The following is an 18,140-nucleotide window of genomic DNA, read 5'->3' as shown; positions in this document are numbered from 1 at the left end:
ATGCCCTAGGTCTCCCTGTCTCCTCCACTGCTGGCACAGCAGGGTCCCAGGAGAGTTCAGTCCAGGAACTAGGTGCTACTTCTTTAGTCTGGGAGGTGGTTTCTGCTTTGATTCTTTGTCTAGCAGCTGGTTGGATGGGTGTGGGAAGGATGTGCTGTGGGATTGCTGCAGGGATGGCAGAGGAGGCATTGTCCAAAAGGAAAGGGCAAGGTGGTTACAGACACTGAGCTCAGCAAAAGGGTTGTCCTGTCCTTGGAAAGGTGCCAGACCCAGGGCCTTTATCTTGGTGATGGCAGCAAACAAAAGCCCTGGAACAACTGGGATCATATCTACCTTCACGCTGACCACCTAGGGTGGTTAGGGAAACCTCCTCTGGAGTTTTCTGAAGGAGATAAGCACCAGTAGCTCTCCTTCTCCTTGTGCGTCCTTGTGCAGCTTCTTTGACTGGACTTTTGGGATAGAAGAACAGAGATACAAAAGGAAACATCTTTTGTGGGAAGGTCAGGGAATGTGGGACCCTTGATCTGAGCTTGAGATAAGAGCCATCAGCTGTTGTTGGGGTTAGGCAGAGCTGTGGCAGTGGTCTTAGCACGGGAGGTCATATCCACTGGCCTGGAGCTGGCTGGGGAGTGGATGAGGAGAGAAGGGCTTGCAGGCTTCCAGCTGTGAACAGGCCTCTTCCTGCCCTTTGTCTTTAGATGTTTTCCACTAGACATTCAAGAGCTGCTTGTACTGAGGCAGTGAAGTCCCTAAATACTTATCAAAGGCTGTCATTGGTGGTAAAAACTGGAATGCCCAGAAAAGAGAATTGGAAAGAGGGGAGACAACAGCATGTAGGCTGTTCTGCCTTTTTCCCTCTCCATGAGGCCTTGCCTCTTCTCTTTAAAAGAAAAGCAGCTGTAATTGTGGGAAGGACTGGATTTATGCAATCTTGAGATTGCATGAGGGATTAGCAGGGAAGAACAGAAAGATGCATAGGGTACAAATGTCTGATTTTATGGAAAGACTGGAAGGAAGTGACATGCAAACAGTAAAGTACACAAATACTATGAGCAAGTTAAAGGGGAGGTGGTAACCCCTTCAACTGGCAGTTGTGGTTCTTATAACAGCCCTTATGTCTATCTGTCTTGTTACTTTAAACTCACTAATGCAAACACAATGAGATCTGTATGGACGTTTGCTAGGAAAATACTGGCTTCAAGGGCACATTCTGGCTATGTTTAGGCATGGGGGGCTGCAACTGCTAATAACTAAAGCTAAACTGACCTTCATGCTGCCATCTAGTGTTTCCTCATAGACAGAAATAACATCCAGAAAACGAAACTGCAGCTCCATAATGCTGTATTCAGAACAAATGTAATTTATACCTGATGAAATACAATGCTGGACACCACACAGGCTGAAAGAGAGGGAATGGGGAAGAGACATGTGGAGAAGCCACTTTTCAGGGGGAATGTTTAGGGAGACACCTTTTCTTAAAACATTTGTAATTATTTCATCCAGGAACAGAGAGAGTCATCTCCACAGCAAGACGACTATTCAGAACAAGAATCTGTCCTCACTTTTTTCACTCTGTGAAACCAATATGGCTGTTTGCAAGGTGTAACAGTACACAACAGAGAAAGAATTCCAACAAAAGCTTGTCTTAACTGAGGGAGACCAGCATAAGAAGCTTGGCAGGTTCTTCTTATCTGTCCTTACTACTCTCATAAACAAACAATTGGGATGTTTATTCACAGTCATCAGATGCTGATTTTCCTTTCAAGTGTACGTGACAGCTAACAAAAGGTAAGAAGTTATTGTGGGGGGAACATGCAAAAGATTTGACGCTTGGCCCTTCAAACCTTGGTCTCTGGCTTTGAGAAGCTGTAACAGGACACTTTTCCAGCTGTTGCACATCATGGATTCATGCTGGAACTGTAGAACTCTAGCCTTAATAGTAACAACTCAAGAGTTCATGGGCTAGATGATGCATTTACAACAGATATAGCATTCTTTTTCCCCAGGCTTCTTTTAGGTGTTTTGAGTCGAAGTTCAAAACAAATCTGAAGCATCCAAAATCCCTACTCTCTTCTGAAGACCCTGTCTTCTGAGATTTGCCTCCTGACAACCGGAGCAGGAAAGCTGCGAGGAAAGACTGCACAAGTGAAAAAGGGCAAAAGTCAGCTAATTTAAGAAAACAGACTGTCCAGAGGGAAAGCCATAATCAGCAGCCTTTAAAGGGCTCCCGATGGCATTGTGTGATATCAGGTATAAATTTACTAATTTGCAGGAAAGTTTTCCCATTTTTAATAAAATTTTGGTACTGGGATTTGAACATTATATATATGAACTGACTGCATGTTCTTAGTGCAGTTATAACATGGCTTGTTTAGGTGAAGAGAAACAGCAGCACAGAAAAGAACAGAACCAAAGTCTTCAGCAGAAAGGACCATGTACTTCTCTGCTTACAAATCACATCTCAAGTCAAAACATGCAAGTTGTCTCAGGCCCTTAGGTCTTTAAAAGACCTCGTCCACAGCACAGGAATTCTTCAGGTGTGCAATGGTAGAGTCCAAATTTCTCAGTCACACTATTCCTGTTTTTCATCAAGAGAACAACTGCCTCCCAGATCTCAGTCCCATCAAACTGAGCCTACTGCTGGATTAAGGCATCATTATTCTTCCTCTCCAGCTTTTGGTACCAGGCTGTGACACCCATGTAGGTACCACAAGCTTTTTCCTGACACACCGAACAAGGCTGCTTTTTAGCAGTCTTTCTTTATGCTCAGTGGGCTTTGAATTCAGATCAAGTAGAGTTGTATGCTCTGAATACAGGGCTTTTCTTTTCCAAGTCTCCTTGTGTTTAATGCTCATTGCTGTGGAAGGAAGTTACATTCTCTTTCAGTTCCTTCTTCTCCTCCCTTCCATCGAGTCATGATGACACTCAGCAAGGATAAGTGAATGAAAAAAAAGATACGCTTCAGCTCTTTTCCAAAGTGTTAAGGATTTCTGTGGATTAAAAAAGAGGAAGAGACTCCTATTTTACAGCTTCATCTCTAAAGAGCCCATCTGAGAATACCATGGGACAAAGGCTTGAAAATCAAGAGCATGTGTCTGTAAGTAGACCCTTCAGGATCTGCATCATCTGCTTGCTTACAAAAGTAGCCACATGCTTGCTGGTGTGGGATACAGGGCCCACACAGCAATGGCCATCTGGCTCCAAAAACAACCTATTTCCCTTCCAGCACAGAGAGACCATCACTGGGTTTCTGGCACTGGGGCTTACCAAAATCTGAAGTGAACTGGGATACTCCTTTCTGAGTGACCACTGTTTTTACTCCATGGGAAAGTGCATGAGGGCTTTGTGGATACAAATGGGCCAAAGCCACAGGAATTAGCACAAAGCTTGTGGGGGGCATGCCATGGTCTCTGCTCTCCAGTCCTCTGCCAACCAGCTGAGGTGGACCAATTTTTTTTTTGTATTCTTTTTCTGTAATTTTCAAGATATTTTTTGTGTAAATGTTGCAAAAGAGTACTTATTATTTCTTAAGGAACAAATTTCCCCTGTACCCACACAATTTCATTTCTCTCTCTCCTCTTTTTCCAATAATAGATTAAACATACCAATGGAAAGCTTGCAGAGCTCTAGGATTGGGTGGATTTATTTTTTTTTTTAATCAAAAGGTACAAGTTCAGTTGTTCTTTTCTTCTGAGTTCTGGGGACAGAGGCTTTGCCCTTCAGGTAAGCTACATAAATAGGATGGACATCAACTTCAGTCTGTTGTTTGCCTCATGATTCACTATAGCATTTCCCTAGTACCAGGCATGGCTGCCTCCCGAATAAGCAGAGTTAAAACCTTCCTGTAGGTGTCTAAGACCTCTCGGGCAGAAGGTCGTTCCACCGGGTCCTTCTTCTTACATGCTGCATGGATGTCAAACAAATGCAGTCGTACAATGTCACTTCCTTCAACATGGCCCAACAAAAAGTTGGAGACATCTGGGATTTTCCAGATGTCTGTTTTCTCATCATAGGGAGGCATGAGGTCATCTTCAAATGGCACATCTTCTCCATAGGGCCAACGCTGCTCAGGAGCTACAAACTCACCCTGGAGCTCCCGATGACCGCACTTCACCAGCCTGCCAGCACTCCTGTTCACAAGAGGCAATGCGTCCAAATCATTCACCAGGATGTGAAAGTCACTTGTCAGGAGATACTGAGAGAGGACCTTGTCCAGATCATTCGAGTCGCACATCACCAAGGTGCCCAGAGGGCTGCTGTGCAGGTAATGAATGACACTCACGTAGTCTATAGCAAGCATCAACCTGTGATGCCAGGTGTTCATGCTCTTGTATTTGGGAATGTGTAGAGTTTCATTCAGGCCCCTCAGGGAGCCAAGAGGATGGTACTCAGTGAGGATTGTGAACTGCTGCTCACAGTAGCCAAGCAGTCGGACGACATGCTTGCTCTGAAGTGCTTTCAGCATCTTCAGTCCATGGAGAAAGTCCTCCTTCAGCTCTGAGTTGGTGAGCTGTGAAAGGACCACTTTGTTTTCCTTCCACTCAGAAAGAAAGACCTGAGAACACACAAGAGACATGTAAGACACGTGGAGAGCCTTCTTCTATGAACTGCTACCTGTTGCTGCTGACCTCTGACTGTGATGTTTAGTCACAACTGCAAATTGCAGTCACCAGACACACAGTCAGCCTTAGGCAGGGCCATGTACCTGTCACAGCAAGCCCTTACAGATGTGATAATTACATCACGATTTCCAAAGTTTTCTTTGAAATGGGCAATGCCCGCAAGTTATTTCATACCACCCAAACAGACAGTCTTACTCTGCCATGATTGCATCATGCTCCAGGAGCGCTTCACTGTTCTTTGATTTTGCTTGTGTAACCGGATGTCATTTGGTATCAGAAAGGTGGCCCAGGTCATACTCTCCTACCTGTTCTGTTCACCTTATCAGTATGCCATATGCTCCTGGATGTCTGCAGTAATTAGCTGCTGTAAGGATAGTCATAACAGCACTAACGGGCACTAATTAGCCAAAAAACTGCGAAAGCCCGTTATCTAGGAGAGAAGAAAGGAAAACTGAACTCACCTTTTTCACAGCACCTTCACCAACACACTTGAGTTTCCTGACTTCCCTATTTATGGCTTCGCAGGAAAGCCACGGGGAACAATTTTTCACTGATCCCAGTTTGAAGTGCCCAAAAGGGCAGAGGCTGGGGTCCGTTTCGGTGTGTCCCAGAGAGCTGTAAAACTTGTTGAGGTAGAGGTAGAGAAGGACATTAAGGAGCAGGACGGCCACAAGCAGTAACGCCAGCGAGATGGACGACACCTCTCTGGGAAGAAACTCTCTCCTAACGAAATGCGGTTTCTTTTCCATGGCCTTGCCCTCTGCATTCTCCGTGAAAGACGGAGGCTAAGCAGGACCCTCTCCCCAGCCCGTGGATAGACGCCTGTGGAGCTTTCTCAGCGCCGGCTGCCCAGCCGCCCCGCAGACACCGCCGCCCCGAGCCTGCAGCCTGCGAAGAGAGCCCACGCGTGGCGGCGGGACGTGCTAAAGGCGGCTTCGAGCTCGACGCTCGCCCCACTGTCCATCCTCCCGGTTTCCCAGGCGGGCGGGCCCGAGCCGCCGGCCGGCCCGGGCAGGGACGCGTGACCCCGGAAAGCCCGGAGAAGCGCGGCCGTGCGGGGCGGTGGCGGTGGCGGCACCGCCCCGGGGCGGAGCGCAGCGCGATGGCGGCGGCGGCGGGGCTGGCGGCCGCGGTGGCGGCGGCGCTGGGCGCGCTGCTCATGGCGCCGGGCCTCACGGAGCCGCCCGGGCACGGCTCGCCCGAGGGCAGCGCGCCCGGGCCCCGCGCCGGGGCGGTGGCGGCGGCGATGTCAGAGCGGCGGCCGCCGGGGCGGATGGACCAGGCTCTGCTGCTCGTCCGCAACGAGCTGCCCGCTCCGGGCCTGCGCCTCGCCGCCCGCTCCGGCTCCTGCCACCAGGTGAGGGGCTGTGCCGGGCGTGGGTCACCCCCGGGCCACCGCTCATGACAGCCCGGCCCTCGGCGGGGCTGATCGGCCTCTCCGGCGTCTCCCCGTGGCCTCGTCAGGTCGCTTCGCTTCGGTTTTACCTGCGAGCAGGACGCGGGGTATTCCCGCAGCAGGAGCTGCTCTAGCCCCGTGACAGCTTTCCTTGTTTTTGCCACCATGCGAGGCAGGATCCCCTTGCACTCTCCTTTGGCGCTAATTAGCTCCCTTCACCCTCTTCTTCCACAGTGCTTGTATCAGTTCCTGGCGTTTGTCCCACCAAGCAACGGGAGCCTGACAAAACCGGGCACGGCGTCGGTAATGGTTGATACCCAGCATCCACTCACCCTGATGCTCAACAGCTCTGTGGGTGACAGAGAGCTCTGCAAGTACGTGGCCCAGCCCCAGGGAATACATGGATAACTCTATGCCTTTTTTTTTTTTTTTTTTTTCTCCTTGGAGACATGTGCCTGTTAATTGCCTGCTCACACACACCCTTTTTCCCAACTGTTTAGACCTAGAGTTCAGTCTTCACTCCACTGCTGGAAGGAACTGTGGCATACATTGTAATTGTGCTGGAAGGGTCTAGGTGCAAGCAGGAGCCAGAATGGTGTTCACTGAGGCAGCATGTGCAAACACCTGATTTCTCTTGCAGGGAGTTTGTAGTTCAAGAAGACAAATAATGGCAGTGCATATGTGGTAAAGAATTGGTGTTGGGCTATGGGAGGGTAATGCTTAGCAAAGACAAGGTCCTTGCCTAGATCATGCTGTTAGTCCAAGGTTTTATCTTTCCTTTCCTATAGCATGCAGTCTTACAGCCCCCCTAAATGCTGCTGTGGTACCTGCATGTAGTGGTGGTGGCTCAGCAAGTTTAATTTTCTTTATCCTTTGCAGGATTCAGTATCATTTTGGAGAGTTTGGCAATTATTCCCTTGTGGTAAAGGCCCTAACTGCAAACACTGAAACTGTTTCTTGTGACCTAATCATCAATGAAGGCCCTATCAACAGCTATTTCCGTATGTAATGCTCTGTTTTCCTCTTTAATTCTACCACTTGCATGTCTCCCAGAAGAACCAGCTTCCTGAGAAGCCTGTGCAGCCACTCATGCTGTGCTGAAGAGTTGTCATGGGCTTGCCCCTCTTCTTTCTCAACATCTTACCTCCTTATGTTTTTTACACCCATCTTGAGGCCCTGACCAGGATCAGGCTTCCTCATGTGATATATCGTATGCCCACAACCTTTTTGCTGCAGGGATTAGTCCAAAAAAATCAGTGGGTATGTGTCCAGAGGGAGATATTTTCATAGCTAGTTTGTTTCCCTGCGTGTACACAGAATTTTCTCTCTTCTTCCCTCTTGTCTTGCTTCTCAAAAAATTGGAAACAATTCCCACATGGTTTGGATTTTTGTTTGTTGTTGCGGTTTTAATTTTAAACCTGACGTTTACCTTTTTTTTGTTCATCTCTTTTTTTCCAGGACTGTTTCAAACTCTTGACTACATCTCTTCCATTCTTTTCCATTACATTACTTTTTTTTTCAGTCCTTCCAGTGTCCCAGCTGTAAAGAAAAACTCTCCATGCTTGCAAACTTGGTATACTGCCCACTCCCCTGTCGCCTCCATGCGAGGCTGTTTTAAAATCTCTAGTTTTATTCTTCAGGATATATGGCACATCAGCTCTTCTCTCACTATTGCCTTGTGATGCAATGCAGTTTTATTTTTGCCTTTTTTATGCCAACATGTGTAGTCCCTTTGAAACTAGCCTGCTTTTGTGTTGAGTTGTTCTGGGGGCTTGTTGTGGGTTTTTTTCCCCTCTGGAACTCGGGCTGGGGATGTGTATTGCATGGAGAAGGTGGTGTGATGATTGGTGGGTTGGGATTTTTGTCACGTTTGTATCATGCTTGGCCCAGCCCAGGTTGCTGAATGGTTTTGTTAGATCATTTATAAAGTTGTGTTCTTCTCTTTCTGTGTAGCTATTCTCTTTGCTTTCCTGGTTTACATGGGGATCCTTGCTGTCCTGATTGTTGGGCGCCTTTTTATGAAGTAAGTGAACAGAAATTCCTCCTCACACGTGAAGTGGGGCTGCCAGTTTAAAAACACACGAGATAGTCTGGTAATAGACTCTTGAGAGTCATACTTGTAGCCTTGCTTGCAGATCATCAGATCCTATTATCAGGTTGCCATGGGCAAGTTACGCTGTGCAGTAATAAACGCACATTTCCATAATAATAAATGTGATTTCACTTGAGGGATACCTTGAAGCCTTGTTAGCTTGTGTGCAGAGCAGTTTCTGCAGAGCAGCTGATGTCCACTGTAAACTCATGCACACTCTGCCTCACCCTCCTGTGACTTGCTCCTGGGTCTAGCCTCGAATCAGTAATCAAAGTCAGTGGGACCTAAGTGTGTGTAGCATATGCAACCTTCCACCCTGTGTACTTAATGGCATGACTCATCCTTGCCTGTAAGCAACCCAAGAATAAAACCCCCAAGCCTGAGCTTGTCAATGTAATTACACAGCTGGACTTAACTGAGATCCTAGGTACTGGCTGAATGTCAATACCTGTGTGAGCTGTAAAAACAGAAACAGGGACTGTCCCAACTTTGGTTTATGATACTAAATAGTTCCTATTAAAATGAAATTGATTGAATAAAGTACTTCTTGTTTTGTTTTGTGTTTTAAACTGTTACTAATTTTCAGAATTGATCCAGTCAGAAACTGGGTTTACAAGAAACTGAACCCCAGAGAAACTGATCGTCTGATTAATTCCGTGAGTGACCGCAATATCTTTAGTTTGCATTCTACAGTGTTTTCATCTCTGAGGAACACACACTATTTGGACATCTGGGGACTTGTTTGTTACTAATCATCTTCCCCTTTTGTGTGTTCCCCTTAGCAAATCTTGTATTGATGTCAGAGGCAATTTTATTTCAATGAAAAGTGTTAGAATGGGTTTCCATGCAAATTTAGTGGATTCCCTGTAGACCTCTCCCAAGTTTTGAACATAGAGCTTTGTGCCCTCTTTAGTTCCCTTGAAGCAAACATGTTGGTGAAAATACTGGCACCTTCTGACACAGACACTGTAAGGAAAGGGAAGAAATGACAGCCTTCATGTCTGCTTCCTGCACAGCAGGAATTTTAGCAAAAAACTGAAGCCTAAACTTCTCTGGTAGAAAAAGTTTAGATGCCCCTAGAGCTGGCATTTCTGTGTGAACACCATTCTGTACTAGAATGTAGATAGTTCATCACAGTCTGGACTTCACATCTAGGCCAAACCTACTCCAAACCCATCTAGAATAAAAAGACTTGGAAGCAGAGCTCTGCAGCAATTCTTGTAGTTGTTCATCTCTATAGCTGTGATACAGTGGTCTGCTTCTTTATGCTATCACTGAGGCTGATCAGAGTAGTTTAGGAAACTCAGTTGCAAAGAAGCCACTCCTGCATTAAAAAGGATTCATTTTCTGCTAGTTTAGCTCTCAAAACAGTCTCACTGTGGTGTCAGACAAGTTGGCATGGGATGGATCGTTTTTGAGGGTCAGCAACTGGATTTGCTCAGCTCTGTTGTAAAGCAGTACTCACAGTGATGGCAAATTCTCTGGCTGATTTGGACTGGACCCAACTCTCATGAGTCTCAAGAACACGCTCTTTTTACTGAACTGTTTGTTTCTGCCTGGTCAAAGGTGGAGTATGGAGCATCTGCAATAATTGCAAATGGTGGAGCCAGGAAGAGGTTATTAGTAGCAAGTGGGGAAACAAAAGGAAGACGGGGAGAATAAAGACAGAGTATGTGAAAATTTGCAATTTGCTGACCTCTGTTCCTTAGGCAGCTGGTGCAGCTGCTGACTTGCTCTTCATATGTCTGGTTTGTTCCCGAAGGAGCTTGGATCCCCAAACACAACGGACTCCATTAACTGTGATCCTGCCCCGCATTCGTGGAGCACAGCCTCTCGGCAGCGGCTGCATTCCCTTGACACGTTCCGAGGGTGAGCATAAGATCTTGCTCAAAAGCAGCTGTTCCAGGAGCAATGAGATTTTTCCAGTGGTGGCTTGACAGTGTGTGGAAATACATAGCAGATGGACAGTTCAAGGTGGTCTGTTTTACTTGGAAGTTAATCAAGGTTTTAATTCTCAGACTTTCCAAAACACTTTGCAGTTGATCTAGTTTGATGAAACATGAAAGTTGTGGTAGGGCATGGAAAGGAACAACATGTGTTCAGTGTGAAAATGCTATGTGAAGGAGCTTACCTCGGTTCGCTGCCACCCGTGATCTTTGAAACACTTCTTCCTGCTTGGTAAAGCTGGAAACCTTGTTGGGAACCTTGGAAATCTTTCTTTAAAGATAAAATAAACCAGATATCACAGTTAGAAATGTTTTAGTGGGGGTAAACAGTAACTTTGTGTTCACATATATGGATTTCATTGACATGCAATACTTGTTTTTCGTGTCTTTTTAGGATCTCTCTTGTAATTATGGTGTTTGTTAACTATGGAGGAGGAAAATACTGGTTCTTCAAACATGAGAGTTGGAATGGTAAAGTACAATTGAGACACTTAATCTGGGCTTTCACTGCAGCAGTGTCTAGAAATGGTTAGCATTGCAGCTGCTGCAGGAGCTGTTGCTCAGCTGAAGGCTGGGATGTGGTGCCAGTTTGCCTCTGCAGGGTGTCTGGCCTGTCAGGTTAATGGGCAAAGCAGTGTATGGTCCTGTTCATCACACAGTAACAGGATGGCTTCACATCACAATCTGTGTGTAACCTTCTCATTTGTGACACAGGTTCATATCTTTAGCTCTTCTATGTTAAATGGCTGGCCACAGTCAAGCTGATGTTGCTCAATGCTGTAAAAACATAATGCCTTGACTGACAAGGTGATAGGGAAGGAGATGGGCATTGTGGTGCCACAGTGGAGAACAGCAAGAATCCCATCCTTGAAATCTTTTCCAAGGCACAGCAATCAGTTCTGACCCTATTCTTGAAGAGTGGTAAAAAGCGGTTAGGCAAGATGATTAGCTCTTTATAAGTTTTGTTTATAGCATGTTTTAGATTTGGAGACATCAAGTAATTGCAAGCAGCCTGCAATTCCTCTAGAAACTCAACAATAGTATTGTTAAAATTTAGGGAGGGTTCCAGGTAAATAATGTGCTCCTTCGTATTTCTCTGTAGGATTAACTGTGGCTGATCTGGTGTTTCCATGGTAAGTTTTCCTGAAGAATATTTCTTGTATGAAGTGATTCTTTATATTAAGGGTTGCAAGCAGAACACTGTGTGCACCTTGCCTCCAAGTAGAAAGGTATTTGGAGGGTTGAATTTGTCTTGAATCTGCCCCTCCAGGTAACAACAAAATCCTTATGAACCAGTAGAAAGTAGAAGAGCTAAGTTTCCTTCCACACAATGTCATTAGGAGGCCCAGGGTTACCCTGGCAGTGGAAGTGCAGTGTCCCTGAGAAGCTCATTGCCATGCATCTGTGTTGAAGGCAGGCAATCTGGCAAGATTCAAAGCTGGACTGGTGTGTGTCTGTAGATAAGACAGCCAAGTACATTTTGGATTAAGCTAATATTTCTATAACCAGAGAACAATCTTATGGGGAAGCAGTTATCCCATCTACCCCTAGCATGCTTCTCCACACTGATTGTGGTTACTTTTGGAGGTGGGAGCCAGACTTGGACTGTAAACCTAATCTAGAAGGGAGGACTGGGTCAGTTCTGAATCTGAATCATAGATTTGCAGCTTGTGTTTTACTGTTCTGAAGATGCTAATTTAATTCTGAGTAATGGAATTTTTTGGTAGCACATGAATTGCTGGAAAAAGACCAGAATGCAATTACAACCCTGCCTCAACTGACCACTGAAAAAGGTGGAAGGGTCCGATAATGCAAGCTCAGTAGTCTGGGAACAGAGGAAATAGAAATGTCCAATTTCACTCAGTGAAATTTTGTTGGGCCAGTGCAGGCTGCTTTGTTAGTTCTAGTGTTTGCTGTCAAAAAGTGTTATGAGACATCAGTCAGCTCCGTTTTCCATCTGCTCTGTTCTCCAGGTTTGTGTTCATCATGGGGACATCAATAGCATTGTCACTGAGCTCCATGCTGAGGTGGGGAAGTTCCAAGTGGAAGGTGCTCAGGAAGATCCTCTGGAGGAGTTTTTTGCTGATCCTGCTGGGAATCATAGTTGTGAATCCCAATTACTGCCTTAAACCCTGTGAGTGGAACTAGCTCTTTTCCTCACGTTTCTGCAACTGCTATTTCTGCCTCCTTGGCTGGGCTGTTGCAAAAACAGTGTCAGCCTTGCTGCAGTGATCAGCTTTATGGGGGCAGTTTGATGGTATCCTGTAGAGTGCAGTTGAGTTCTGCACTGATGCAGTTCTCTCTCTTGGGCTCCTGTGCCAGTCCCTGTTATCATCTTAGTAGTGACTTTCCCAGGATTATGATTTACAGAAAGTTGGGGTGGCAGGGTGGAGGTGTCCCTTGTTACCTGCAGGTGCAGTGTGTCTCAGCTCTCCCTGGAGAAAGGAGAGCTTTCATCTTTATAGAAGAGCCTACGTCTCCTCCTCTTTCACATTGCTTGCATGTTTTCCAGTGTCCTGGGATAGTCTGCGTATTCCTGGGGTACTCCAGAGGCTGGGATTCACATACCTGGTTGTTGCTGCTCTTGAACTTCTGTTTACAAGAGCTGAGAGTGGGACCTGGGTGAGTTATGTGAGGAGATAGTAACTGATATAGGAGTAGGGTTTGGGAACCTTTCCTCTTGTTTGGGCACAAAGAACACGAGAAATGGTAAGAAAACATGTTAGAATTTTACCTGATGTGTTATGCAGTGAGACCTGGTAAAAATTTTGGGGAACATGCACCCTTCAGTGTCCCAGTCTGCATTTTATCCCATCTAGCTTTGCCGTATATGAGGATATCACCAATCCATTCAGATGGTGCTTAGAAGCAGGCGTTCCAAGGTACTTTTGATGAATTTCCGTTGCCAAAGGGAGCCCAGGGACAGGCATCTCTATGCTCAATCCTGTGGTCTGTGTTTTGTCCAGCTAATTTGGCAGCGTTTTTTCACAGCAGGGGAAAGTAATACTGCTTTTTGGCCTGTTGAGAGTCTGTTTTCCCAAAAGGCTTTTGTTCTACTCATGAATCAAAATTCTTTTTGACATTTTCCAAGTTAAAAAACATTAGGGGCTTTTGTTTTGGTTTGCTTCTTCCATCCTCTCTGCCTTCCCCAAGTAACTAAGTGTCTGGAAATCATTTTTGAAAATGAAAGGTCTATTGGTAGAACCCAATTTTGTAATGACAGCAGCTCCCTCTTGTATCTGGGGGACTGCCTGCCAGGAAGTACAGGTTGTCCCCAAGGGCATGGTTCTTACTTGCCAGCTAATACTCCCTTTCCTCCATCTCATGCAGGAAGCACCGTATCCTGCTCTGCAGGACATTCTCCCCTACTGGCCACAGTGGATTTTCATTCTGATGTTAGAAGTGATTTGGCTCTGCCTGACTTTCTTGTTACCAGTGCCAGATTGTCCTAGGTAAGACTGTGCACTTGGACTACTTTCTGTGGGGCATCAGATAGTTTTTATTCTACCGAGTAGAAAGTACATTTTATTACCCGGGGGAAGGAGAGCTTTTAGGCCAGCAGCATTAAAGGAAGCATTCATCACGTGAAAAAACTTGCTTTACTTTGGTACTAAAGTAGCAGGTGTTACAAAAATGATGTCGTTCCTCCTTTCTATCTAAAGGAGAGGATTAAAATCTCCCTGAGGTCTGTGTACAGCAATATATGATAATTGCAATGCCATCGACATGTGCTCTAGCTGGGGAAAACATCAAGCATTTAGTGTCCTGGACTGGTGGCATGGAGCATACCAACACTGTGTGCCTCTGTCGTAGGGGCTATCTTGGTCCTGGGGGCATTGGAGACTTTGGAAAGTATCCCAACTGCACTGGAGGAGCAGCTGGTTACATTGATCGTTTGCTTCTTGGAGAAAAGCATATTTATCAGCATCCCTCTTCAAGTGTAAGTAGCTTTTTTTGGTTTGCAGTTTGAAGCCACAGGCAAGCACTGAACATACCTGTCAGGAGGGGCTTGGGAATGATATGTGCAAGGGCATTTAAGAGAAAGGAGATTGGTTTTTCAGGTGCCGTGTAACAACTGTTTTCTCTCTAAGGTGACTTACCAAACAACGATGCCATACGATCCTGAAGGGATCCTGGGGACCATAAATAGCATTGTTATGGCATTTTTGGGACTGCAGGTACCTCTTTTCTTTCTGGCTGCATGCAATAGTGGGAAAACTTGAAGGAAGCTTGGAAGTGGGGAGGCAACGGGGTTTCTTTACTTATGGCCAAGACTGGTTCTAACAAAATTTTTTCTGGAGCAATGCTTTCAGGATGACTTAGCCTGAGGTGAGTGTCAGAGAAGTGGAACCTAACATGGCAGTAACTTGCATTAGATACACCTAAACTTTCTCTCAGTTTTTGTAATGGACGGACACAAGAAGTTTTCAAAATATCCACCTGGAAACTTCGTTTAAGATTGCGCTTATGCTGGGAGTAGGCTAGCTCTGCATGTCGGATAATAAGGCCAAGAGATGCATAGATTTCACAGCTCCATTTTAAGCAGTTTAAATGTTGAGACTGTATTTGCTCCCCATTGCTAATTTTCTGCTTGATGTGCAGTGTTAGCTGTCTTGCATAGGTGCTGTGAGTGTGCTCACCTTACCTGACTTGAGGGATGCAGGGATTCACATTGGTGTTACCAACACCAAAAGCTCACAGCTCACCACTGTGTTTGAAATGCAAAACCACGATGCTTTTTGATGCAGTTCTAGTTAGTCACTGCTGGCTTTTCTGACTGTGTAGCAGCTGTGAACCAAACTGAAACTCTCATGCTGGGAAAAGGAATGTTTCCACATGTAGCATAGGGTAAAAACTGATTGGGAGTATCTGTGGGGCAGAGCTTGGAACAGAAGTGTGGCACTGAGTCAGTAGGACACCTTTCTTAATGGTGTATGAAAAGGAGCGTGTGCTCTGAGCAGGTCAGGCTGAGACGTGGCGCAGTGGAGAAGCTGTTGGGGCTGGCTGTAGTGTTCCTTCATGCAACCTGCTAAGGGAGATGGAGCTCAAGTTACATTGTGTTGACCTAATAAAGGTGCTTGTCCCCTTCCTCAGTGTTAACATAGTAGGGAAGGGAGAAGAGGTGCACCTCTAATGCTGATTGGGTGCATTTATTTATTTTCCCCTTCTGTGTCCATTCTTTGCCTCTTCTGAGCCTTTCAGCCATTTGGCTGATATAAATCCTATTAGTGTTATCTGTCTTTGCTCAGGTAGCTGGTGGCAAATATATCTGGCTCTTGAAATGTAGCTACATTAAAGGACATTAGTTAATTTTTTTAATTCTTTTTATAAGGCGGGAAAAATTACCTTGTTCTACAAAGACCAGCACAAACAAATTATGAGTCGGTTCATCGTATGGAGCATATTACTGGTAAGTCTGATGGTTATGTAGCTCTTTAACAGACATGTATTGTATTTAATGCAGTGCAAAGTTAGTTATTCTTAAAGATGTTGCAATGGTTATATCAACTTCAGCAACTTTCTATTTCAGGGAATTATTTCTGCTATCTTGACAAAATGTTCTAAAGAAGAAGGGTTTATTCCCATAAACAAGAACTTATGGTAAGCAAAGAGATACAACTTCTAGTATGATTTTGTTAAAGTACTACTTTACCTTCTGTATATTGAGATCGGTATCACATAGTTCTTTAAATATTAATCTTTCCACCTGAAAATATTTGTAGGTCGATATCGTATGTGACAACCACAGGCTGTTTTGCTTTCATCCTCTTACTGCTGATATATTACCTTGTGGATGTCAAGAAACTGTGGTCGGGTGCTCCATTTTTCTACCCAGGTCAGTAAAATCACAGCAGGGAAACATCTTCCTTCCAGTTCTTTCTGCGCTGATACTATCCTTTTGCTTTCTGTGCTTCCCTTGTCTTTAAAAGAGCAGAGATTTAGAATGAAGTAACCTACAGGATTCCAGAATGATTAACCTGAGTGGAACATTTGCACAGAACTGGGATGCTTGAGCCCAGATATTTAGGAGAGGGACAGTCAGTTCTTTAAACAAGGCCTGGAAGCTGCTATTGGTATTGCCTAATGACAGTTCTCAGTTTGGTCTCGAGTTAAGGTTCCCGTGAACAGCTGCCTAGTACCAAGCAAAATACCACAGTTGTTCATAACTGGTTTTGGAAAGGACTGCTGAGACTTGTGTAACTTTAATGGGAAACTCAAAGGCCTGTCAACAGGGTAATACCACTTCTGAAGATGTGGAAAATGAAATCCCCTGGGCAGCTGTGTAGGTTCTGTCTCTGTGATTTCAGATAAGCATGCCTCCCAAAGTATCCCACTGTGGTTTTAACCACACTGGGCACACAACAAACATGAGCACAGAAAGCAAACCCACACCAGAGGGGACCTTTCAGCAGCTTTGGTGTCTGGTGTCTGGACAGGAAAATGGGTAGGGTGACAGCATGGTATTGTACCTCCTACCAGAAATCCCAGAGCTTTGAAGGGCAGTCAGCATTTGTTTGTAAAGGCAACAGATCTGACCAGATAGGTTGGCACTCGTCCTCCCTGAAGACAATAACTGTTATTATTCTCCTTATTAATATAATTGCAGGATACTGATTTGGTTGTGTTTTCAATTTAGCACAAAGGTTGTTTGTATTTCTTTTCAATAAACGTTTCGGGGGAGAGAATCCTCAGGCTGTATTTGAAAACACACAGATGTAGCATCTTCAGGGCAAGTAACATTAGCTGGTATTGTCTCCGTGCCACTCTGTTTTATAAGCCTGGCACTCCTCTGCCTGCTTGCTCTGAAGCAAACTCTTACCTGCTCTTTCAGATGGTATGATCTGTGCTTCCTTTCAGGAATGAACTCAATCCTGGTCTACATTGGACACGAAGTGTTTGAAGACTATTTCCCTTTTAAGTGGAAGATGCAAGACAGTCAATCCCACGCAGAGCATCTGACTCAAAACCTCACAGCGACAACTCTTTGGGTCTTAATATCATATTTACTTTACAGGAGAAGGATATTCTGGAAAATCTGATAGAGGTGGTCAAAGTGTAGCAGGCCTAGACTCTGATAAGGCAAGTGGATTATCCTGAAATATGGTGGATTATCCTGAAATACTGCCACTCATGCTAGGCTGTATAACTAAAAAGGGATACTAGTTCACGTTTACAGTGCCACGGAAGTCGTCATCAAGACTTTTATGTGACTAAAGGGACAGTATTTTCCTATTTAGCAAAACCTTACTAGTCTGCAGTTGCTCTCTGTTTCCTGTCTTTTGTAAATATTTTACTGATTTCCTTCCTTTGTATAGAGAAACTGAACATACGGTTGGGCAGTCTAAGAGAGCCTGATGGTGTTCACAAAAGGAACTGCAAGGGATCTGGGTGGTGACTCAGGGGTTATCAGAATGGGCCTGTGGTAACAGTCCTTGCACCTGACACAGAATCTCCTGACTCAGGTGGTCTGGGGTTTGTTTATATCCTTGGCACCTGTCACATGTCTGTGGCCCTCTGGCCACGGGCACACATTTAACTTGGCCGCTGGCTCCGCTCAGGAGCACTGGCAGCATCCTCAGCCCTGCACTTGGGTTGGTGGTGCAGTAAATGTCTGGGAAAGCTCTGTGTAACAGCATGTTGTGGAAAGTGGTGCCCTCAGCTGATCATGCTTCATTATATTCTTCCAGTTTGGCCTTGGACCAAAACCTTAGGTTTAGGATCCTGCTGAAGCCTGCTGCCTAAAATCTCTTCTACTGGCTTATTAATCAGCAGGCTGCTTCTACAGGTCTGCAGCCCATCTGTGCATGTTCTGGGCCTTTGTGTTACGGTACCTCTAGCATGGATGAGGTCCGAGTTTCATGTGCTACACTCTAGGAGTGCAGAAAGGCCATTTCCTATTGACTTTGTATAATCACTTGGATATTGCCCCATTTCAGTCAAAGCAATTCTCTTTCTACATGGATTTACTTAAGGGACCTGAATCTGAAAACCAAACTAGTGCTAATAAAAAACCTGAAATACTTTCCTATGTTCTCTGTGTTATCTATAAAGATGGAAAGAACTGACAGACACCTTAGTATTAT

General features: G+C 45.2%; 2 protein-coding genes across 2 annotated transcripts; one reads left to right on the top strand and one right to left on the bottom strand.

Annotated features, from left to right (window-relative positions):
• Window positions 1–1,344: 1,344 nt before the first annotated feature.
• Window positions 1,345–5,663, bottom strand: POMK (protein-O-mannose kinase). Its single transcript, XM_027893356.1, has 2 exons — window positions 5,084–5,663; window positions 1,345–4,555 (listed from the first exon to the last, which is right to left on the bottom strand). Exons 1-2 carry the CDS (start codon window positions 5,369–5,371, stop codon window positions 3,782–3,784), a joined length of 1,062 nt encoding a protein of 353 aa, XP_027749157.1. The 5' UTR covers window positions 5,372–5,663; the 3' UTR covers window positions 1,345–3,781.
• A 61-nt stretch (window positions 5,664–5,724) lies between these two features.
• HGSNAT (heparan-alpha-glucosaminide N-acetyltransferase) lies at window positions 5,725–18,078 on the top strand. Its single transcript, XM_027893320.1, has 17 exons — window positions 5,725–5,979; window positions 6,253–6,392; window positions 6,898–7,019; window positions 7,972–8,041; window positions 8,697–8,766; window positions 9,873–9,979; window positions 10,451–10,527; window positions 11,159–11,189; window positions 12,030–12,190; window positions 12,569–12,678; window positions 13,387–13,508; window positions 13,870–13,996; window positions 14,148–14,234; window positions 15,389–15,466; window positions 15,587–15,657; window positions 15,780–15,892; window positions 16,915–18,078. The coding sequence occupies exons 1-17, from the start codon at window positions 5,725–5,727 to the stop codon at window positions 17,094–17,096; spliced, it is 1,923 nt and encodes a 640-aa protein (XP_027749121.1). The 3' UTR covers window positions 17,097–18,078.
• Window positions 18,079–18,140: the final 62 nt, after the last annotated feature.

The sequence above is a fragment of the Empidonax traillii genome, unplaced genomic scaffold (assembly GCF_003031625.1).
Source record: "Empidonax traillii isolate 1590-97213 ecotype Southwest subspecies unplaced genomic scaffold, ASM303162v1 scaffold386:size1297806, whole genome shotgun sequence".
In the NCBI taxonomy this organism is placed as follows: domain Eukaryota; kingdom Metazoa; phylum Chordata; class Aves; order Passeriformes; family Tyrannidae; genus Empidonax; species Empidonax traillii.
The sequence above is the reverse complement of the archived record's forward strand: the minus strand, read 5'-3'. Positions and strand labels throughout refer to the sequence as shown.

Excerpts from the sequence above, each read along its gene's own strand:
- POMK (XM_027893356.1), bottom strand. The coding sequence starts at position 5,371 with ATGGAAAAGAAACCGCATTTCGTTAGGAGAGAGTTTCTTCCCAGAGAG. Across the intron at positions 4,556-5,083 it reads GTGAAGGTGCTGTGAAAAAG|GTCTTTCTTTCTGAGTGGAA; the intron begins GTGAGTTCAGTT and ends GTGTGTTCTCAG.
- HGSNAT (XM_027893320.1), top strand. The coding sequence starts at position 5,725 with ATGGCGGCGGCGGCGGGGCTGGCGGCCGCGGTGGCGGCGGCGCTGGGC. Across the intron at positions 13,997-14,147 it reads ATCAGCATCCCTCTTCAAGT|GTGACTTACCAAACAACGAT; the intron begins GTAAGTAGCTTT and ends TTTCTCTCTAAG. Across the intron at positions 15,467-15,586 it reads TCGTATGGAGCATATTACTG|GGAATTATTTCTGCTATCTT; the intron begins GTAAGTCTGATG and ends TTTCTATTTCAG.